Genomic DNA, 21,371 nt, shown 5'->3' on the forward strand with positions numbered 1-21,371 from the left:
AAGAAAATTTTCAAATTTTTCGGCCTTACATCTGGAAGCTTTTATCAATGGGACAAAAGGCTCCCGAGTGCGAAGCCGATATTTTCTTACCTTAATTCTTATTTTTACAGAATAGCTTTTTTGTCAATTTTAACGTCTCATTAAAAGTTTAACCTTTTTTTGAAATATTCATTTCATTTTAGATTTAAATTTAAAGGCACTGTTGTATATGAATTTATTGCACCATCATTATCACTAGATGATATTAGCCAAAATCACGATACATTGCTATTTTCCTAAAAATTTTCCAACTTCATAAGCTTCTCAAAATTTATCCTTAAAGTCTAAAGAAAAAAATTCTTCTTTTCCAGAAGCTTCAGCCAAAAAGATAATTTACATATGCCATATAGATAGGCTCCGTAGGACAATTTAGGTATGCTTCAAAAATATCTAAATTCTAATTTCTGGAAATTATAACATTAGGATTGAAAAAAGAATTTAACAGAACAATATTATCTTTTTTTATAGCAAGTGGAACTAGAAAAAAAGAGCAACGATTTTAAACCGCAAATACTTGCTGTAACAAGTATAAATAAAATGTAATAACGCACTAAAGGAGCTCATATTCAATAATCTCATTATTCATCATATTAATTTTTCTTACAAGAATTATTTTAATCATTTAGATATTTTAGCCCTATCCTCAAATCCACCGAAAATTCTTGAGCGAAAAAAATTCTTGAGCGTTGTCGGTGAATCTCAAAAACATCATTTGATAACGATTTTTATGTTGGCACGTGAAAACCTGTTTACTGGTTTTGAACATTTTTTTTTAAGACTTTTGTATAAATTTTAATGTCAAATTATCTATTCCGCTATATTTAAAAAAGGTTTTTCATAATTTCATGGGACAAGTTTCGTCACATGTTTTAAGCCTTCTCACCGCGATATAATCATCCCATTTATAGTCTTTGTATTTTCTTCTCTTATGAGGGCTTTTGCGTTTGCTTCTCTTCAGGAATTCTAAAGTAGGAAAAAGGATACAATACAGTTTTGAACGAAATATGCGATATGGATATCTTACGGAATTATCGATCGTTCGGAGAAAGGAAAGAAGAGGCCTAATAGAAAAATAGGTGCAAGGGATAAAATTCCACTTTTGCAATAGGATTACGGCTCCTGATTGGTGACGTTGATTTTGAACCAGGCACTAAATACACCATATATAAGACGTCATATTCGCTTAAAAAATCATCATATTTCCTAGTTTTAACTTAAATAACCTTAAATCAGTTCTTCTAGCGATTAAGATTATTTAAATCTGATCTTCTAGCGATTGAGATTACTACTGAGCATTCGCACCTAGTATACCCCGGTTGATCATGCTTGCTCATCCCATTGTATCTTCCATGTCTTATTGTTCAATTCAAGGTTGATGCCGATCTTGAAGCTCTTAACTAATTTGGTAGATACAGTAGACTCGCATAATGGGTTCCACAATGGAATGACACGATTGGTGAAGAAGTTGGACTTTCTCATTTTCTGCAGAATTCTTGACGCCATTTCTTGGGGTTACCAAGAACAGGTTTAGTCGTCTCACTGTTTATCACCTTGAATGCTAGAATGACGTCTCCGCTCTCAAGTGCGGGCTAGCAACCAACATACCAAACTCAAGGTTAGGATGAACAAGGACTGTGCGGAGCTTCTCGGTTTCTCTAGGGTGGCAGTTCATCACACACTTGACTAAACTGAAGACCTTGTTTGCCTTTTCAGCTTGGCTCCGACAGTAACTGTGAAATTTGAACTTGTCGTCAATGATTACCCCAAGATCATGCCCTTCCTCCACACTCCGAATCACCACATGAGCACCGGCAGAGTTAGCCAGAGTTAGCCTGCAGGATCAGCACCTGCAGAGTTACGCAGCGTTAACCTGAAGAGCTGTTGCAGGGGTGGTTTTGACTAAGATGCAGGATTATGCAATGTCTTAGATTTAACTCAAATGTCCATGTTGTTGCCATGCACAGAGGTTACGAGATCTTCTTGTATGTAAGAACAACTTTTTTTGGAAGCTGCGGATCTGAACTGTTTGGAATCATCTGAACATGCTGTCAAGCCATTCTTAACCACCTCAGGAGCATCGGTTATTTAGAATTTAGACATCATTGGGCCTACTTTGTTTCTTTGGGGGATACCAATCTTGACACGAACTGGTATGGTTTAGACGAGGTTACCTCTTTCATCATATGAAGCGACAATCTGAGTCCTATCAAATAGAAAACTATGGATCCCCTGGGCAACGTCTACTTGATATAAACACAGCTTTTTCATCAGCTAGACATCTTTTGGTATCATCAGGTATCATCGAAGACAGATCTATCATCAGGTATCAAAAGACATTTTATCGAAGGCCTTATCGACAGGGAAACCTTATTCCAGGAGGTGTGTTATAGTCGTGGGATTGTGTTATATTTTTTTTCAATGGACAAGCCTTTCTTGAAGCCATGCTGACCGCTAAAAATGAGGCCATTCGTCGTTTTATGTTCTATGAAAATGTCATTGGCTATCCCTTCAACAAGTTTTACCTCTAAATTATAGCCCATTCTTTTGTTTTCAGATAATTTAAGTTTTTGATTATTTTTTTCAATTTATAATGGTCAGCATTTCCACTTTGGTAAACTAACTCACCAGTAAGCCGAGCTTTTTGGATCCTGTGTCAATTTAGGTAATTTTGCTAGCTGTAACCAATGTGTAATTATTTAACAGAATAAATTTACAATAGTTTATGTAAGCGATCAGGGAGCAATTTGTAGGTCAAATTACAGTCAAACTGCTCTATTAGCTGAAAGTCTGTATAAAACAGTTCGTGGTAACGAACTGTATGTAAGGAGCGACCCGGCTCCATAGTAACCGAAACTCTAAAAAAAGGAAATTTGATACCGGTAAATACATAAAAAAAGATCGGATTTTTATGCTGATTTCAAATATATAAGTAGCAATTTAGTTCAATTTAGTCAATTTTAGTCTAACCCATCAAAAGTTACGAGCCTGAAAAAATTGCCTTATTTTCAAAAAAGGGGCAAACATCCCCTAAAAATAATAGAATCTTAATGAAAATCGAACCATCAGATTCAGCGCAACAGAAAACCCAATTGTTGATGTTTCAAGCTCCTATCTGCAAAAATATGGAATTTTGTGTTTTTTTTGCCGGAAGAAAGATCACGGATGCGTGTTTATTTGTTTGTTGTTTTTTTTCGTTTTTTTTCCCATGGGTGATCTTATCGATTCAGTAGTCCTAGAATATCGTGAGAGGACTCATTCGAACGGAAATAAAAATAAAACTTCTAGTGCCCTTTTTAAGTGACGAAAAAATTGGAGGGCAACTTGACCCCCTCCCACGCTCATTTTTTCCCAAAGTCATGCAATCAAAATTTTGAGACAGCCATTTTTTTACAGACTAGTCGAAAATTTAATAAATATGTCTTTGAGGATGACTTAGTCCCCCAGAGTTCCCGGAGAGCAGGTTACGTATGAGGATCTTTCCATGGAGGATGTTTCCTTGGGGGAAGGGAAATTTCTATGAAGGGGGCGCCGGATTTCCTAGCATTATTTAAAAACGATTAGGAATTAATATAAAAAAAACTTTCCGTTGAAAATATTTTTCAACTGAAAGTAAGGAGCAGCATTAAAACTTGAAACAAACCGAAATTATTGCGTATATGAGGGAATTCACCCCCTAGTCAATACCTCGCTCTTTACGCTAAAGTTTTTTTTTAGTGCTTTCAAAAGAGCTTTCTATTCTAATTAACCGGCCTTTGTGATTCAGGAATTTATTATTCAAAAAAATCTAACTTTAGCGTGAAGAGCGAGGTATTGACTAGGGGGCAAACCCCCCCTAATGAAAACATACGAATATAGAAGTTCGTTAAGGAAGTTACGTCAGAACAAAATTTCGAGAAAGCCATTTAGCCAAGAAGAAAGTAAAATTAATATGTAAATTTCGTTTTAATTTTTCATGTACGGTGAGCCAAAATCAAAGCTGCATTAACTCAAAAACGTTCAGAAATTAAATAAAAACTGTTTTTTTTAACTGAAAGTAAGAAGCGACATTAAAACTTAAAAAGAAAATAAATTATTTCGTATACGAATGGGGCTGTCCCCTCCTCAACGCCTCGTTTTTTACGCTAAAGTGTTTTATTGTTTTAAAAAATAAAGTTGTGAGACAGAGTCATACTTTAGCGTAAAGAGCGAGGCGTTGAGGAGGGGAAAGCCCCTTTCATGTACGGAATAATTTCTGTTCGTTTTAAGTTTTAATTTCGCTTCTTACTTTCAGTTAAAAAAAACTTGTTTTTTTATTTAAATAAGATCCAGGGACGTCCTCAGAGGGGAGGGGGCCTTAGTACCCAGGTCCCCAAAATCCTAAGCTTTCCTAATTTCTAGGCACTTTAAATTATATATTTTTTTATTTATTACCCCCCTCCCCCAATAAAAAATAAAATCCTCAATACATTCCTGACGATATCCATGCACGTAAACTACGTATTGATAGCTGAATTTTACGTTAAAGCCTAATTGCCAAGATTTAATGACACCCAAATCTAAAAGAAAGATAGCGAAACAGAATTGGATTAAAAGAAGAATCCAAAAAGGGACCAACTTAATCAGTTAAAACCATCAGATTGTATTTTTGTTGTCTTTATTAGGCCTACATTAAAATCTACTTTATTTAAAAACACGGAGAAAGTTGTCAAGTTTACAAAATTCCTTTTATGATTAAATAAAAAAGAAGTTTTTTAACTGAAAGCAAGGAGCGACATTAAAACTGAAGACGAACAGAAATTGTTCCGTATATGAAAAGGGCTGTCCCCTCCTCAACACCTCGCTCTTTACGCTAAAGTTTTTTTATAGTAGAGTTGTGATACAGAGTCAAACTTTAGCGTAAAGAGCGTACGTGAGGAGGGGACAGTCCCTTTCATATAAGGAATAATTTCTGTTCGTTTTAAGCTTTAATGTCGATCCTTACTTTCAGTTAAAAAAAACTTGTTTTTTTTAAATTTAATTTCTTATCTTTTCTTTTTTAAAAAGCGCTAGGGAATCCAGTGCCCCCTTCATGGAAAATTTTCTTCCCCCATGAAAAATTCCTCCACTGAAAGATCCTCCCACGTAATCTTCTCCCCCCCCCCCGACTTCCCCCACCAGAAAAATCCCCCTGAAAACGTCTGTATACTTACCAATAACCAATACTATACGTAAACAATGTTCACAAACTTTTAATCCTTCCCCAGGGACTTCAGGGGATTGAGTCATCCTCAAATGCATAGTTATTAGATTTTTCGACTATGCTGAACAAAAGGCTATCTCATAATTTTTATTGGGTGACTTTGGGAAAATATGAGCGTGGGACGGCGCATAGTTGCCCTCCAATTTCTCTAGTCACTTAAAAAGGCAACTAGAACTTTTAATTTCCCGTTCGAATGAGCCCACTCACGATATTCTAGGACCACTGGGTCGATGCGATCACCCCTGGGGAAAAAAAACAAAAGCAAAAAAAAACAAATAAACACGCATCCGTGATCTTTTTCTGACAAAAAAAAAATACAAAATTCAACATTTTTGCGGATAGGAGATCGAAACCTCTACAGTAGGGTTCTCTGATACGCTGAACTGGTGGTCTGATTTTCATTAAGATTCTATGACTTTTAGGTGGTGTTCCCCCTTTTTTCGAGAATAAGGCAAACTTTCTCAGGCTCGTAACTTTTGATGGGTAAGACTAAATTTGATAAAACTCAAAAGCATAAAAGTCCAGTACTAAAAATAAGCATAAAAGCCCGATTCTTTTGATGTAGTTTTTAGAGTTTTTTAGAGTTTTGGTCACTATTGAGCCGGGTCGCTCCTTACTTACAGTTCATTACCGCGAATTGTTTGATGAATTCACCTGATAAAGTGGGTTTATTTTGCAGAAAGTAAATTAATAAACCTTACCAAGGGTCAAGATCCAATCTGATTTTCCGAATTATTAACAAGAACACTCAAAGAAACACTTCTTTGAACATCAGGAAAAATCAGGGCTTCAATTTCTAATAAGAGCTACCTCTATATGAGGTTATGTAGTTAAGGCGTTTTTGCTTTTATCGGGCGTCAAATTAGAAAAAAAAGTAAGCATGGTGACAAACAAGCAATATTAAGATTAAAACTTATGAGACCGAACAGGTTAAGAAAATACAGCTTTCTTTTTGAGGTGTAGTTGTCTTTAGGAATAATTTTTATACGTGGTTAAGTGGAAATATAAACAATTAAATATATATTTTAAACATTAGGCAAAATTTGGAATTCGGTTCTTAATAAAAAAAAAGCCCTCTATCTACATTAGGCAGCTATTAAGAGTAGTGGGCGCCAAATTAAAAAAAAAAAAAAAAAAAAAAAAAAAAAAAAAAAAACGTGTGTGAAAAATCAGCAAACAGTAGGCTAAAAACATATGGGGCCAATTAGCCTAAGGAGTTGTAGCTTTCTTTGAAGGTGTAGTCGCCTTGAGAAATGCACAAATTGCTAATGTCTACATTTTTACACACGAAAAGCGTTGCCAAAGTTGATTTAATTTGTTTTGCTTATTCCTTTTCACTTTTCGACGTGGAAACACTAACAAAAATATGGACTACCCTAAAAAATTCATAGTTTCGAAAGAAAAAAAGAATGCTCTTAGAAAACTGCGATTTCAGGAATAAATTGGGCTAAGAAGGACAAGGGAGACAAAAAAAAAGTTTTATTTGATGCCTTGGTCCGTGGTCAGATAGTACGTTTTCTACTTTCGACCAATAGAAAACGTACAAAATATGGAGTGCGCCTTGAAGACATAGTATCCAAACTCTTAAGGTGGAATGAACACTTTTTGTCTCTGCTTAATGCGTTCCCTCTCTCTCTATCTGTAGCGACTCCTGCAATCCCCTAACCTGTGATCTATAATAACATGGTTAATGTTGACATTAAGCCTTTCTCAGTGGAAGAAATTCAAAATGCAGTGAAGAAATTGAATAACCACAAAGCTCCTGGCCTCTGTGGAATCTCCGCGGATCTTCTTAAAAACGGCGGTGGCACTGTCCTGTTATGGCTCCAGAAGCTTTTTAATTCAATACGCGACTCGGAGATCATCCCGAAAGAGCGACGTACAGGAGTGATCCTACCACTGTTGAAGAGAAAAGGTTCCAGGACGGAGTGCAAGAACTATAGAGGGCTAAAGCTCCTCTTGGTAACAGGCAAGCTCTTTGCTATAGTTGTATTGCCGTTATGTTTTGCACACCTCTGAAGAAAGTGGAGAGTAGAGAAGGCTGGTTTTATGCCTGGCCAATCAACGACAGAGCAGATATTCTCAATGAGAAAAATCAACGAGAACGCGAACGAGTTCCACCAGCAGGCTTTCATTGCGTATGTCGATTTCAAGGCAGCACCTGACTCAGTTGATCGAGATTCTCTATGGTATATCTTTTTTAATACTGGCCCCCCGTCAAAACATGCCCACCTACTCAGGGCCATGCATCAAGAGACTGAGAGCTGTGTGCAAGTGAATGGTAGACGTTGCGCGTTATTTACAGTAAGAACAGGAGTCAGACAATGCTGTTCAGTTGCTCCTGAGCTATAAAACTGAATTATTGACTATGTTATGAGTTGTACAGCCCATTAGTTAAGCTTTGGACTCAAGTATGGGGATAGAGTTATCACTGATTGTGACTTTGCTGATGACATGGTAATAGTCACCAACACCAAGTCACAGCTGCTCATGGCTCTAAACACGCTTCTGGGTGAAGCTACGAGGAAAGGACTATTCATTAACTGGAAGAAGACGAAAGTCATTGTAGTGCAGCCAAAGTCTGACGCCAACAATTCTAATTATTTGGTCGCTGGAAACTGAATCGAAGTGGTTAAACTTTTCACTTATCTTGGTTCTATCATATCCTTGGATGGCTGTATCGACCATGAAGTGTCTGCCCACGCAGCCAACGCCTTTGCCATCTTCGGTAGACTGAGCCATGTTTGGAAGAAGCCAATAATCAAAAAAGCTACCAAAATGAAGATCCTTGGAGGGTCTGTATATTCGATCTTGCTACACGGAGCTGAAACTTCGCCTACAACTGCAGCTATCCAGTGCCGTCTCAACACTATTCAATCTAAGTGGCTTCGGACAATCGAGGGAATCCGATGGACAGACTTTGTCAGCAACACCCGCCTACGAAGTATGACTTCCTAGTCACCTTTGCCACACCTGGTTGCCGAGCAGACAATTTGTTGGCTTAGCCATCTTTTGCGATTGCCTGCCGACACTTTCAACTCGGATTCTTTTGGCTTTGAACCAACCAGTAGTGGCTGGACGCGTCAAGAGGAAGACCAAAGTTCCAATGAACTGACAGTTTTGGGATTTCCCTGGACTAAGCTAGAAATTTGCTGTCCGATGTAGAGGCCCTAGCTGCAGACCGCCCCATGTGGAGAAGGCTGACGACGCTCTCAACACCACCCCGGCATGAGGATTAAGTAAGTAAGTACTTGGTACCAACAGATAATATATCTACGGTTACTAATATTTCGAAAATGTTAAATGTTAAAATGGAAGCAAAAGGGAGCAAAGCGTGCAGTATACTTCTTCCATCTCTGACTCTTCTCATGAGAGACTGTGCCATCTTCTATTTAGATGAAGTAAGCTTTCGTCGATCCCTGGAGTCTGTTTTCAGGGAAAGGGAAATGAACAGCTTCTATTTATTTTAATATCAAACTTAAACTTTTATTTTTAAGATTTTACTTTCTGTTAGTCTATTTCCGTGAAAAAATATAGGACACACTGTAATAAATTACAGCAAACATAACAGCATAATAATTAGATCAAAATTTAAAAGGTTTACAAAAGAAAGAAGTTGTAAATAAGACAGGTATTCTTACCCGCTTTGCAAAGATGAGGATTAGGATTTGGTGCATTACTTGATGTGGTGACAGGGGCTCAGACTGGGCACATCACTATCCCAGAAAATAGCCTTCCCTATGGTTATTTTAATTCAGAACACCACAAGATTACACACAGGGACACACACTGAGTTCGAGGGCCTTTATTAGACTCAAAGGATCCATCATATGAGTGCAGATCGATTCTCAAGATCTTAGAACAAAGATGAGTTAAAAAAACGGAAATCTTTGCAGAAAGATGTGAGATCTTAGATGTAAGATCTTAGTGCAAAAGAACGGGCCTATAGTGCCTTAGGTAGAAATTTTCACTCATCTTTGTTCTAAGATCTTACAGCTCACTGATGTTAGCAAAAAATGTGAAAGACGCCATCTTTCTACCATCAAACAGTTCGTGGTAACGAACTGTAAGTAAGGAGCACAGTTCATATATTATCCAGTAAGTTTATCACAGATCATGTCTGGTCTTCGTTCTTGGGGTGAACAAAAAGCTTCTCCCACTTATTTCTGCATTAGTGGGAAAGCGGGTTAGTCTGTTTCCGACTGTTTCCAACAAAGTGCATTATTCGTCATAGCGGGTTTCCACTTGTTTCCGATTAGATCACAGTCTGACTTGTCTACCCGTGAAAAGATCTGACTTCGCTTATGTTTATATCTGCAAAAACGTTCTCCGGAGCACTCGCACCCCGGTCCGGGTTTTTATAATGGGTGAGATAGAGAATGATCATACTGGATAATTATATGAACTGTGGTAAGGAGCGACCCGGCTCAATGGTAACCGAAACCCAAAAAACGGAACTTTGATACCAATAGATACATCAGAAGAATCAGATTTTTATGCTGATTTCAAATATATAAGTTTCATCAAGTTTAGTCTTACCCATTAAAAATTATGCGCCTGAGAAAATTTGACTTATTTTCGAAATAAGGAGTAAACACCCCCTAAAAGTCATAGAACTTTAATGAAAATCACAACATCGGATTCAGCGTATCAGAGAAACCTATTGTAGAAGTCTCATGCTCCTATCTGCAAAAATGTGGAATTTTGTATTTTTTGTAAGAAGAAAGATCACGGATGCGTGTTTATTTGGTTTTTTTTTTGTTGTTGTTGTTTTTCTTTTAATTCCCCAGGGGTGATCGTATCGATCCAGTAGTCCTAGAATATCGTAAGAGGGCTCATTTAAACGGAAATTAAAAGTTCTAGTACCCTTCTTAGGTGACCAAAATAATTGGAGGGTAACTTGGCTCCCTCCCGCGCTCATTTTTTTCCAAAGTCACCCATTTAAAATTTTGAGATAGCCATTTTGTTCAGCATAGCCGAAAATCAAATAAATATATCTTTTAGGATGACTTAATCCCCCAGAGTTCCCGGTGGAAGGGTTGCAAGCTATGAACTTTGCCCATTGCTTACATATTAAATAAAAAAAACAAGTTTTTTTTAACTGAAAGTAAGGAGCGACATTAAAACTTAAAACGAACAAAAATTATTCAGTATATGAAAGGGGCTGTCCCCTCCTCAACTCCTCGCTCTTTACGCTAAAGTTTTTTATTGTTTTAAAAAATACAAATGTGAGAAAGAGTAACCTTAGCGTAAAGAGCGAGGCGCTGAGAAGGCGACAGCCCCTTTCATATACGGAATAATTTCTGTTCGTTTTAAGTTTTAATGTCGCTCCTTAATTTCAGTTAAAAAAAAACTTGTTTTTTTAGTTTAATATAGAATATTGATGATAGAACTTTTGTTGATATACTCATGATTGTTCTTAGACCGCTGATCAGAGCAGAATGATGAAAAACGTTTGCAAAAGAACCCTACAAGATGTAAGATCTTAGTGTTAAGATTTCACTTTTAAGCGTTCTTTGTCAAAAGATGTAAGATCAAACAGTTCGTGGTAACGAACTGTAAGTAAGGAGCGACCCGGCTCAATATTAACCAAAACTCTAAACAATGGAATTTCGATAACAACAGATGCGTCAAAAGAATCCTATTTCAATGTTTACTTCAAACATATAGGTTTCGTCAAATTAAATTTTACCTGTCAAAATCTACGCGCATCAAAAAATTTGACTGATTTTCGAAAAAAGGGGAATAGACACCCTAAAAATGATAGAAACTTAATGAAAATCACCCCATTATATTCAGCATATCAGAGAACCCTACTGTACAGGTTTCAAGCTCCTATCTACAAAAATGTGGAATTTTCCATTTTTTGCCAGAAGAAAGATCACGGATGCGTGTTTACTTTTCTTTTCCCCAGGGGTGATCGTATCGACCCAGTGGTCCTAGAATATCGTGGGAGGACTCATTGGATCGAAAATTAAAATTTCTAGTGCCCTTTTTAAGTGACTAAAAAAATGGAGGGCAACTAGGCCCCCTCCCACGCTCATTTTCTTCCCAAAGTCACCTGATCAAAATTTTGACATAGCCATTTTGTTCAGTATGGTCGAAAATATTATAATTATGTCTTTTAGGATGACTTAATCCCTCGAAGACCCCAGAAGGAGGGCTGAAAGTTATGAACTTTACCCAATGTTAACAAATAGTATTGGTTATTGGGACCCAGCTCAATGGTAACCGAAACTCTAGAAAACGGTATTTTGATACAAATAGATACATGAAAAGGATTGGATTTTAATGCTGATTTCAAATATATAAGTTTCATCAAGTCTAATGCTACCCATCAAAAGTTACTTGCCTGAGAAAATTTGGCTGATTTTCGAAAAAAAGGGGGAAAGACCCCCTAAAAGTTATAGAACCTTAATGAAATTTCCCACCATCATATTCCGCGTATCAGAGAACCCTACTGTAGAGGTTTCAAGCTCCTATCTACAAAAATGTGGAATTTTGCATTTTTTGCCAGAAGAAAGATCACGGATGCGTGTTTATTTGTTTTTTTTTCCCTAGGGGGGATCGTATCGATCCAATGGTCCTAGAATATCGTGAGAGAGCTCATTCGAACGGAAATTAAAAGTTCTAGTGTCCTTATAAGTCACCAAAAAATTGGAGATCAACTAGGCCCCCCTCCCACGCTCATTTTTTTCCCAAAGTCACCTGATCAAAATTTTGAGATAGCCATTTTTTTCAGCATGTTCGAAAATATTCTAAGTATGTCTTTTAGGATGACTTAATCCCCCTGACGTTCCCGGGAGGAGGGGTGAAAGTTATGAACTTTACCCAATGTTAATATATAGTATTGGTTATTGGGAAGTATACAGTACAGACGTTTTCAGGGGAGATTTCTCCTGGTAGTGGGGGGGGGGTGGGTTATGTGGGAGGATCTTTCCATGAAGGAAGTTTTCATGGGGGAAGGGACATTGCTATGAAGGGAACGCCGGACTTCCCAGCATTATTTAAAAAAAAGATTAGAAATTAAATATAAAAAAACAAGTTTTTCAACTGCAACAGCAGCAACAAAACTTTCAACGAACAGAAAATATTACATATATGATTGGGTTCACCCCCTAGTCAATACCTCACTCTTTAAGCCAGAGATTTTTTAGTACTTTCATAAGAGCTATTTATTCTAATTAACGGCCTTTGTGATTAAGCGGTCATTTTAAAGAATTGGAACAAAATTCGAACTTCCGCTTAAAGAGTAAGGTATTGACTAGGGGGCGAACCCCCTAATATACTTATTAAAAATATATGAATATAGAAGTTCGTTACGTAAGTTAATTCGTAAGTTACGTATATTTATTACTAATAAAAACGCTCGTAAATAAAATGAAACAAGTTTCGAGAAAGCCATTTAACCAAATAAAAGTAAGTTAATATGAAAATTTTGTTTTAATTATTCATGTACAGTGAGCCAAGATTAAAACCAGCATTAGTACAAAAACGTTCAAAAATTAAATAAAAAAAAACAAGTTCTTTTAACTGAAAGTAAGGAGCGACATTAAAACTTAAATCGAACAGAAAGTATTTCGTATATGAAAGAGAATGTCCGCTCTTCAACGCCACGCTCTTTACGCTCAAGTATGACTTTCTCACAGCTCTATTTTTTTAAACAATAAAAAACTTTAGCGTAAAGAGTGAGGCGTTGAGGAGGGGACAGCCCCTTTCATATATGGAATAATTTCTGTTCGTTTTAAGTTTTAATGTCGCTCCTTACTTTCAGTTAAAAAAACTTTTTTTTATTTAATCTTAGCACAAAGATGAGTAAAAGAACGGCCCTTATGTCTATCTTATGCGTTGCAATAGTGTTCACACAAAATGAATGTGTAAAGAGAACGAACTAAACCAATAACAGAAGAAACAGAAAATAAACAGTAATTAGAATTATGAGAAGAATGAAAATAAGATTCATTCTAGCCCTTTTAACGTAAAAAATAATAGTATTTTACTTACGGTATCTCCGTCTGCACGCCTTGAATGTAACAGGCACAGTATAGGTACATATGAACGGTAGCGAAAAGTTTGTTCAAAAAGACACACATCATAGCGCGCTGACTGGGAGGCATTCAGTCAGATTGCAGCATATATAATGTGCTAAACATTTGTAACTGCGCGTGCGCAAAGAGGCAAAGTCATGAAGAGAGGACTTTTCGGTACTGTTCGTATATACTTTGGTAACAAGTTTGTTAAGATTTGGTGAACATTTATTAGAGTCAGTTTAAAAATAAAGGTTTCGAATGGTGAAATAAAAAAAAAACTCGAAATTTCATTAAAACAGGATCACTCATAGAAATAAGCCATTTGTTTTTAACGTGGGAAATATGTATTATTCCTAATGGAGATAGTAGGGAGGAAAGGTCGGATGGGAGGTCCTGGGGTAGGGAGGTAGGAAGGTAGAAGTTAATTTGGATTTGGTAATGTGAAGGAATTTGGTTTGTTTTTTTTCCCATTTTTTAGTTTATTTAGTTGTTCTTTGTTCGTGTAAACGGCTAGCCATTTTATTGTGCGTCAGCAAAAACTTAGGTTTTGTCATTAGTGCAGTATTTGTAAATTGTGAAGTGTTATAATCGTGTTTATTGATAAAGTAATAAGGTAAAAAAAAAACATATATTTCATAAAATTCCTAGCAAACAGTTATCTTTCCTATTTTACCCTTTAAATCTATCTATTAATGAAAAAGATGTGCAATTTTATAGAAAAGGACTTTTCCTTGTTTGTTATTTTCTATCTATGATGTGTGTACACGCATAATTTGTTTACATGTACACACATCATATATTAATATGAGCATTATATGTTTCTGGATAACACAAAAGTAGTAAAACGCTAAACCACATTAATTCCTGGTTAAAAATTATTCATATTGTTATTGTAATAACTATACGAGTATCAATATTAAATAGAATAGTTTTAGAAAAATTTTCTTACCTTCCTCATATCTGAGCTTGATCTTTCAATCCGTTCTTGAAATCTATCATTCTCAGTTTGCAGTTTGTCCAGTTGCTGCTGGAGTTTATCAACTGTCAGCTGTAGCTTTCCTAATGTTGCTTGCGACCGTTCCAAGTCTTCTCTAACCTTAGAAACGTCACTTACTGCCTTATCACGTTCAGCATGCAATCTGGATATTGAGCCTTGTAGACGCTCGTATTCATCTTGTAAATTCTGACCCTCAGACTGAGCGTTTTCGAGCTTTGCTTTTAATCGATATATCTCTCCTTGTGACTTTTCTACTTTTTCTTGAAGTTGTTCGTTCTCTCCTCGAGCCCTTTCATTGTCAGCTTGATGAAGACGCAGTTCAGCCTGCGTCCGTCTTAGCTCACCTTGGGATTTATCTAAGCGCTCTTGTAGGCGTTCAATTTCATGCGTTACATTTAACTGACTACGCCCAAATGTTGTCTGTGAACGCTCTAGATCTTGATGAAGTCTATCATTTTCTACCTTAAGACGTTCATTGTCCATTTCTAATCTACTTAGTCTCTGTTTTGCACTTTCCCAGTCAGCTGAACCCTTACCAATATCACCTGTTACTCTTTCAAGCTCTGCTTTTGCTTTCCCTAATTCTGATTGAGAGCTTTCTAGTTTTGCTTCAAGCTTTTCCTTTTCAGCTTGAGATCGTTCAAGCCTTACACCTAGCTTCTCTACTTCACTTTCAAAGGAATGCATTTTCATTTTATACTCCGCAAGTTCTCGCTCATGGAGTTCTCTCTCTTCAACTTTTTCATGTTCCGCTCTATCTCGCTGCTCACGTAGTTGATTAATCTGTTTTTCTTTGTCATTTAGAGCCTCCTCTAGTGAGGAAAGAGCTCCCTCCGAAGTGCAGTGGTGTGCCTGCATAGCAGTCATTCTGGCACGAGCCATGTCAACCTGATTATCTTTTTCTTTAAGTAAATCCTCCAAATTTTCTATCTGAGGCAGCGTGAACAGAAAGACACTTATAAAGAGACAAGAAAAGATTGAACGATGGATTATCAATTAGAAAATGACCAAGCCCACGGAGGGCTGACCAGCCAGAATAGTAAGGTGGATAAAAACCTCAGCCGACTAAGCAGGTAAATTAAACAACGCACAATATATAAGCCAGTTATCTTACGTGCCATTTATTGTCAATTTTAGAACAGTTTTGGAATAAATTTAGCAAGTTCAGTTCTGCATTACCAGTTCCATTTTGAGCATTAAGATGCTAAATTGGCACCAATTGAAGGACATAGGGCATTTACCCGCTAGAACCCCCAAGATTTCGAAAAACACCTTTTCTGGTATTTTCATTGGAAAAACAAAACAAAATCACAATCCGTAGATTTTGGAAAATATGTTTCACCCTCCCCCGGGATTTTCATGAACTGATACCACTTAGAAGGTAGTTCAAAATTAGTTTAAAATCGGACTTTTCCCTTTTTAGTCTTTCAAGGATAGATTCGACCAAACAAGTTCTGCATTCTGGCTTTCTATATATGTTTAAAAACGTTTCTTTTCAGTTTTACTCACTCTCTAAATTTTAAATCTATTTTACTTATTTTCAAATGAATATTTTATATAGACATATTACTATATACATCTTGTAAGTAATTTTGTTTCAGAGCGGTCCAATTGCACAACCTACTTACGGTCTTATTTTTTTTTTAACTGAGTTGCTGTCATGTCCCTAGATATTGTGATCCCAGTAGACTTAACTTCATTCTCCATCTCTTGTATTTTCTCTCTCTCTCTCTTTATCCTACTCTCTCTCTCTATCTCCTTTCCCTTGCTCCCTTTCTTTCTTACTCTAGATCTGTTTCTCCTTCTTGCTTCCCTTACGCTCTAGCTCACCACCTCTCTCCGTATCGCACGAAGAACCCTTAAAGAATCTTCTTGGACCGCTCCTCAAGATATCGCGTTTACTTTATAGGCTTAAATTCGCTCCTCAAAAAGACTGCTAGCAAGGCATACAAGTAAAAAAAAAAAATCCTATGCCCTTAGCAATTAATATGGAGGAAAATACCGTTTCCACCGATCAACTAGGAAAAGGCCAGTCTTGAATATGACGAAGAAAGGCTATTTATAAATTAAATTTATATTGCACTTCTTTTTTATAATATATCACGGAGGTGAATTGATTAATTTAAGAAACTAGTCATTTTTTATAATTCTTTTTTATACATATAGCAAGGTCGTAGCACAGTAGCATACACTAAAAAATTTAGAATAAAATCTAGGTATACTTCAAATCTTTTCCTTTGATAGACAAGTCCATGGACTGGTCCCAGTCTACAGAAATCAAGCCCGTGCTTGGATTTACAATGTTTTATTCCTAGCATTAAAGAATATTTTGATTAAGAAGAAATATAGATTGATTGAGAATATGATCATCTATCTTTTTTTTTCACTTTAGTTATTTCATATTTTTGCCATTATTAAAATATAAATTTAGTCCCGAAGAATGACGTTAGGTGGCAGTTTTTTTTTTAATTTTGACAAAACAAAAGATCTATAGGAAGTCCGTAGAGCTGTTTTATTTCTTTCTTTTTCGTGGAGATGTTTTTAATTTGATTGATTTGTATTTTCTTGCTTTTTCCAACACGTAAAAAGATAATATTTGACATACAATAAAAAGAAACATGGTTTAGATAATTTCCGCTTGATAAATGATCCACAGGCCAGTGCCAGTTCACAGAAATGTTGACGGACCAAAGATTTAAAGCACCTGCTACTATATAGACGAAAAAAAAAGTATAAACAAAATAAATAAAAAAGTTCCCCCATATATTCTGAAATATACTTTTTTGTATCTTCATTTTAAAATAATATTGACACCCCTCCCCCCAACTACATTTTTGTGAATTGGCACCCTGTCACTTATACTTTTTTCAAGGTATCTAAAAACTAATATTCAGACGGAAATTTTTACAATTGTGCTAAAAATTTTAAATTGAAGTTAGACACTTTTTTTTTTTTTAAAATCTAGATACTATATACAAACACTTTTCAGAGTCTCACAGGAAAAAAGCAAAATTCCAAAAGATTCTAAATCATTCAGTTTAACTCCCTTATTCTTAATGGAAATGAAATTTACATTGCTGGAACGGCGGAAATAATTAGCATTTCACAAATGTTGAAGGGAAAGAAACCTTTTTCTAAGCTTTCTCTTGTTCCGTAGATGAATCCGAGTGTAACTCCAAAAATATCTGTCATCGATACCTGATACGATAGACACCTTGGCATCAAATACTTTGATACTTAATACATATCTCTTATAGGGCACAAAGCTATAAATTTGCACGAAAAACTTACGCATATACAAACATGAAGTTTGCTGAACTGCAGTCTTGTTTTTTCTGATATCGGAACCTTAACAATGGTCAATTTTGACATTAAGAAAATAATAATAAAACCTTGTTCATGCAGTAGAAACACACAAATTAGCAATGTAAAAGTCTCTGTATAACGAGAGCATCGCTACTTTTTGAAACAATCAATCTAATTCGATACGATACCGGAAAGTATCTATATTTTGGAATCAATACCACGTATCCCTCAGCTTTATCCACAGAATATCTTAGTTTCGCTAGTAGGAAATCTTACAAAAATTAAAGAATGGACCCTCCTTAATGAGCAAGCAGGGCCGTACCCATGATTCTTTTTCATGGGGGGGGGGTACAAAAAACTTTAAAAAACGTCAAAAATTTGTTTATATCCATTTTTGTTACGTTTTTACGAGTGGGACAAACATTTCAGGGAGGGGGGTATTCAAATCCCCTACCCCCTGGATACGACCTTGTGCGCAAGCGTTACAAAAATTAAATGACGGCCCCTCCCAGTGCCCTATATTCTATTAAAATATCATGCCCTTTCTTTTATTTCATTAAAAGCTTGTGGGTCAGCCAATTAGACACAAGATTAAAATACAGCAAATTTGCGATACAACACGTGTTTTAAAAGTTTTGTAACTTCTTTAATGGGAGACTTCTCTATTGAAAGTAAAAAAGATAGGTAGAAATCGCTTCTCTCTTAATTCATTAATACTTCTTGCTTTAGGGAGCTAACCAATTATTCTGAAGATTAAACTTCAAGACACTGGTGATATGACACGTCTTTTTAAATGTTTGCAATTTTTTGTCATATGAAAGTCAAATACAATTCAAAAACTTGAAGTAAGTTCAATTAGTACGCAAAATCCTTGCGTACTAATTGAACTTATCCAAGCTCTATTAATTTTTTTGGAGTCTAGAAAAAACTGTGTCTAAATTTTAAATATTCTATACCGAATATTCTCAATAAATTATAGTTCAAACATCAAACTTAAAGGTGAAAAGAAATAATAACTTTTAGTAAGCTTTGATATTCAATTTAATTAATATATAGACGTAAAAAATCTTAATATTTCATTAATTTTTTGGTGTCTTGATAAAACTACATCTAAATCTCAAATATTCAATAGAAAATATTTTCAATAAACTATAGTTAAAATATTAAAAGTAAAGGTGAAAATTTTTTTAAAAATAAGTTTCCATATTCAATTTGATTGATTTATAGGCGTCAAAAATCTTATCGTCGCAATTTCTTTTGATTTTCTAACCATCCAGCGCGAATCAAAACTGGGAACGGGTTCAATTAGTCTTTAAATTTACCCGGTAAAAGTCCACCCGTTTTGTTTTTTTTTTCTTGCCCTTTATTTTCAGAGGAACTTCAAACGGAGCTTTAAAGGGACAGCTAGAAGCACCATCTAGATATTAAAAAAGAAAAATATTTTCTGTATCTTCGTCTAAAATACCGTAAAAATAAAACAAAATTTGCCTCTTCATTCAAAAATCGGTTAAGCTTAAAACATCCCCCTAAGTTTTGAAAAATCTATATTTTTCGTATTTTCACTAAAATCAACCACCTAAATTTAGTCAGTAACACTTAAATTTGAGAACGCATAATATTGAGTTGTTTTTTAACTTGGTTAATGAACTCAGAGATAAAAATGAATAAAAAATGTCAGATTAAAAAATATTAGTTTTAACAATAAAAAATGTTGCTTTTTCAGTTGTTACTGGAACAACAAAACCATAAAATCACCCTTTATAAATGGTACCTTTCTTTGGAGGACATTTATTTTTCTATCTTTAATTTCCATGTGGTCTCTCAACTCATTAAGTTCGTTGCTGAATCGGTTACGTTCTTGCGTTGACTGCAATGCGACTTGCGTTTTCTTCTCTATTAGCCGATTTTTCTCCTCTAGTCTTTGTCGCAACTCTTCAACCTAGAATAAATCTACATAAGGACTAGTAAGCATTGCAGGAGTTAGAGCCTCCTTAGTTTCTTTTATCTTCCTCTTTCGAAAAAAAAGTTAAGCAACAATATATACATATCGGGCAGGGGCATATCCAGGTTTTTTGTACGGAGGGGTAAATGTATCCACTTCCGAATTCATCCACTTATTTGAAGAAAAAAAAAATTAATTTGTTGTATTTATTCAATTCTGCTTATTATGATTTCTTTTATTTCTTGTCGTAATAATTTTTCTCAGCATATCAATTTAAATAAATGTTTATGTTTTGAGGAAAATGAAATATAGAGGAAAATGAAAAAGTTTGTGATACCTTGGATGTGAAGGAAGATTTGTTTTGTGAGGAGGAATTATCAACAGTACTAAAAGTATTAAAGAATAATAAGGCTCCAGGTGCTGATAGGGTGGGTGGTAAATGAGTTTCTTAAATATGGTGGCTCTGAGGTTAGAAATAAGTTACTGTAAATTATGAATATGATTTTTGAAAAAGGGGAAGTACCTAACGACTTTAGGAAAACCTTAATTAAGCCACTTTATAAGAAATGTGATAAAAGTGAGTGTGGTAATTATCGAGGCATTAGTCTGGTCTCTGTAGGTAGTAAATTATTTAGTAATATGATACTTTTTAGACTGAGAGATGCCGTAGACAAAGTTTTAAGAGAAGAGCAGTGCGGTTTTAGAAAAGGTAGAGTAGCCTATGTGTTGACCAACTTTTCAATCTTAGGCTAATAGTTGAGAAGTGCCTGAGTTTTCAAACACCTTTGGTCCTCAGTTTTATAGATTATGAGCAAGGGTTCGATTCTGTTGGTAGAAGAGCTTTAATAAAGGTTTTATCCTTGTATGGTATACCAGACGAATATATTAAAGTGACTAGTGCTATATACGAGAATAACACTGCTGCGGTTATGCTAGGTAATAAGGGAAGCTGCTGGTTTTGCATTAATGCAGGAGTTAAGCAGGGTTGTGTTCTATCCCCCATTGTATGGAATTTTTAGATGGACTTTGTTTAATAAGCACAGAAAAGTCAATGAGAGGCCACAGAATCAAATGGGGAGGAAGAGGTCTCCTGGACTTTGAATTATGCTGATGATTTAAGCATCCTAGATGAAAGTGTGAGCAAAATGAATGAAGTTTTGGAGGTTTTGCGAGTTCAGGGTGCTAGAATTAGTTTGAAAATTAATGTTAGGAAGACTAAGTCACTAAGGCTAGGAATAAGTGAAGATGAAAAGGTGACGTTGGGTAATTAAAATATTGATCAGGTGGGCAGCTTCACTTACCTTGGTAGTATTATTAGTAAAGATGGTGGGAGCAGTGAAGATTTTAAATATAGAATATCCAAGGCTCAGGGTGTCTTTTCACAGCTAAAAAAAAGTCTGGAAGAATAGGAAGATAAGTCTGCAAACCAAGTTTAGAATATTAGAAGCTACAGTGATGACAGTGGTCAAATATGGCTCTGAAGCATGGACGCTCCGAAAAGCGGATGAAGATTTGCTAGATGTTTTCCAGAGAAATTGCTTAAGGATTGTTCTGGGTACCCGGCTGACTGACCGTATTTCAAACAATAGGCTATACGAAAAATATGGTTCAATACCGCTGTCTAGGGCTATAATGAAAGCCCTAGTTGAGGTGGCTAGGGCACGTTGTGCGGATGAAGGATGACAGATTGCCGAAGATTGTTCTTTTCGGCCAACCATCTAGGGCTAAACGGAAAGCAGGTCGTCCCCGTCTGGGGTGGGAGGACGTCATAAAGAAAGATTTAAAGGAAATGGGAACTTCGTGGGCGGGTGTAAAAAGGGAGGTTTTGGATAGATTGGG

The 21,371-nt window shown here is 35.9% G+C and overlaps 1 protein-coding gene across 4 annotated transcripts in view; it reads right to left on the reverse strand.

Moving 5' to 3' along the window:
* brp (ELKS/RAB6-interacting/CAST family member bruchpilot) overlaps positions 1-21,371 on the reverse strand; it is a 381,921-nt gene that overhangs the window by 172,374 nt on the left and 188,176 nt on the right. For 2 of the 4 annotated variants that reach the window (XR_016143547.1, XM_089107018.1), the window contains exons 5-6: positions 19,362-19,529; positions 14,237-15,214 (exon numbers count right to left, since the gene is read on the reverse strand). Coding sequence is in view for 3 of the 4 variants with exons in the window: in XM_089107018.1 (XP_088963144.1) it covers positions 14,237-15,214; positions 19,362-19,529 (1,146 nt within the window). In the remaining variant the exon portion in view is untranslated. Of the gene's footprint in view, positions 1-14,236; positions 15,240-19,361; positions 19,530-21,371 lie in introns of those variants that run through there. The other 2 variants (XM_089107020.1, XM_089107019.1) reach the window with 2 other exon arrangements.

The sequence above is a fragment of the Artemia sp. Qi Xiang Cuo genome, chromosome 21, assembly GCF_049724085.1.
Source record: "Artemia sp. Qi Xiang Cuo chromosome 21, ASM4972408v1, whole genome shotgun sequence".
NCBI classification, from domain to species: domain Eukaryota; kingdom Metazoa; phylum Arthropoda; class Branchiopoda; order Anostraca; family Artemiidae; genus Artemia; species Artemia sp. Qi Xiang Cuo.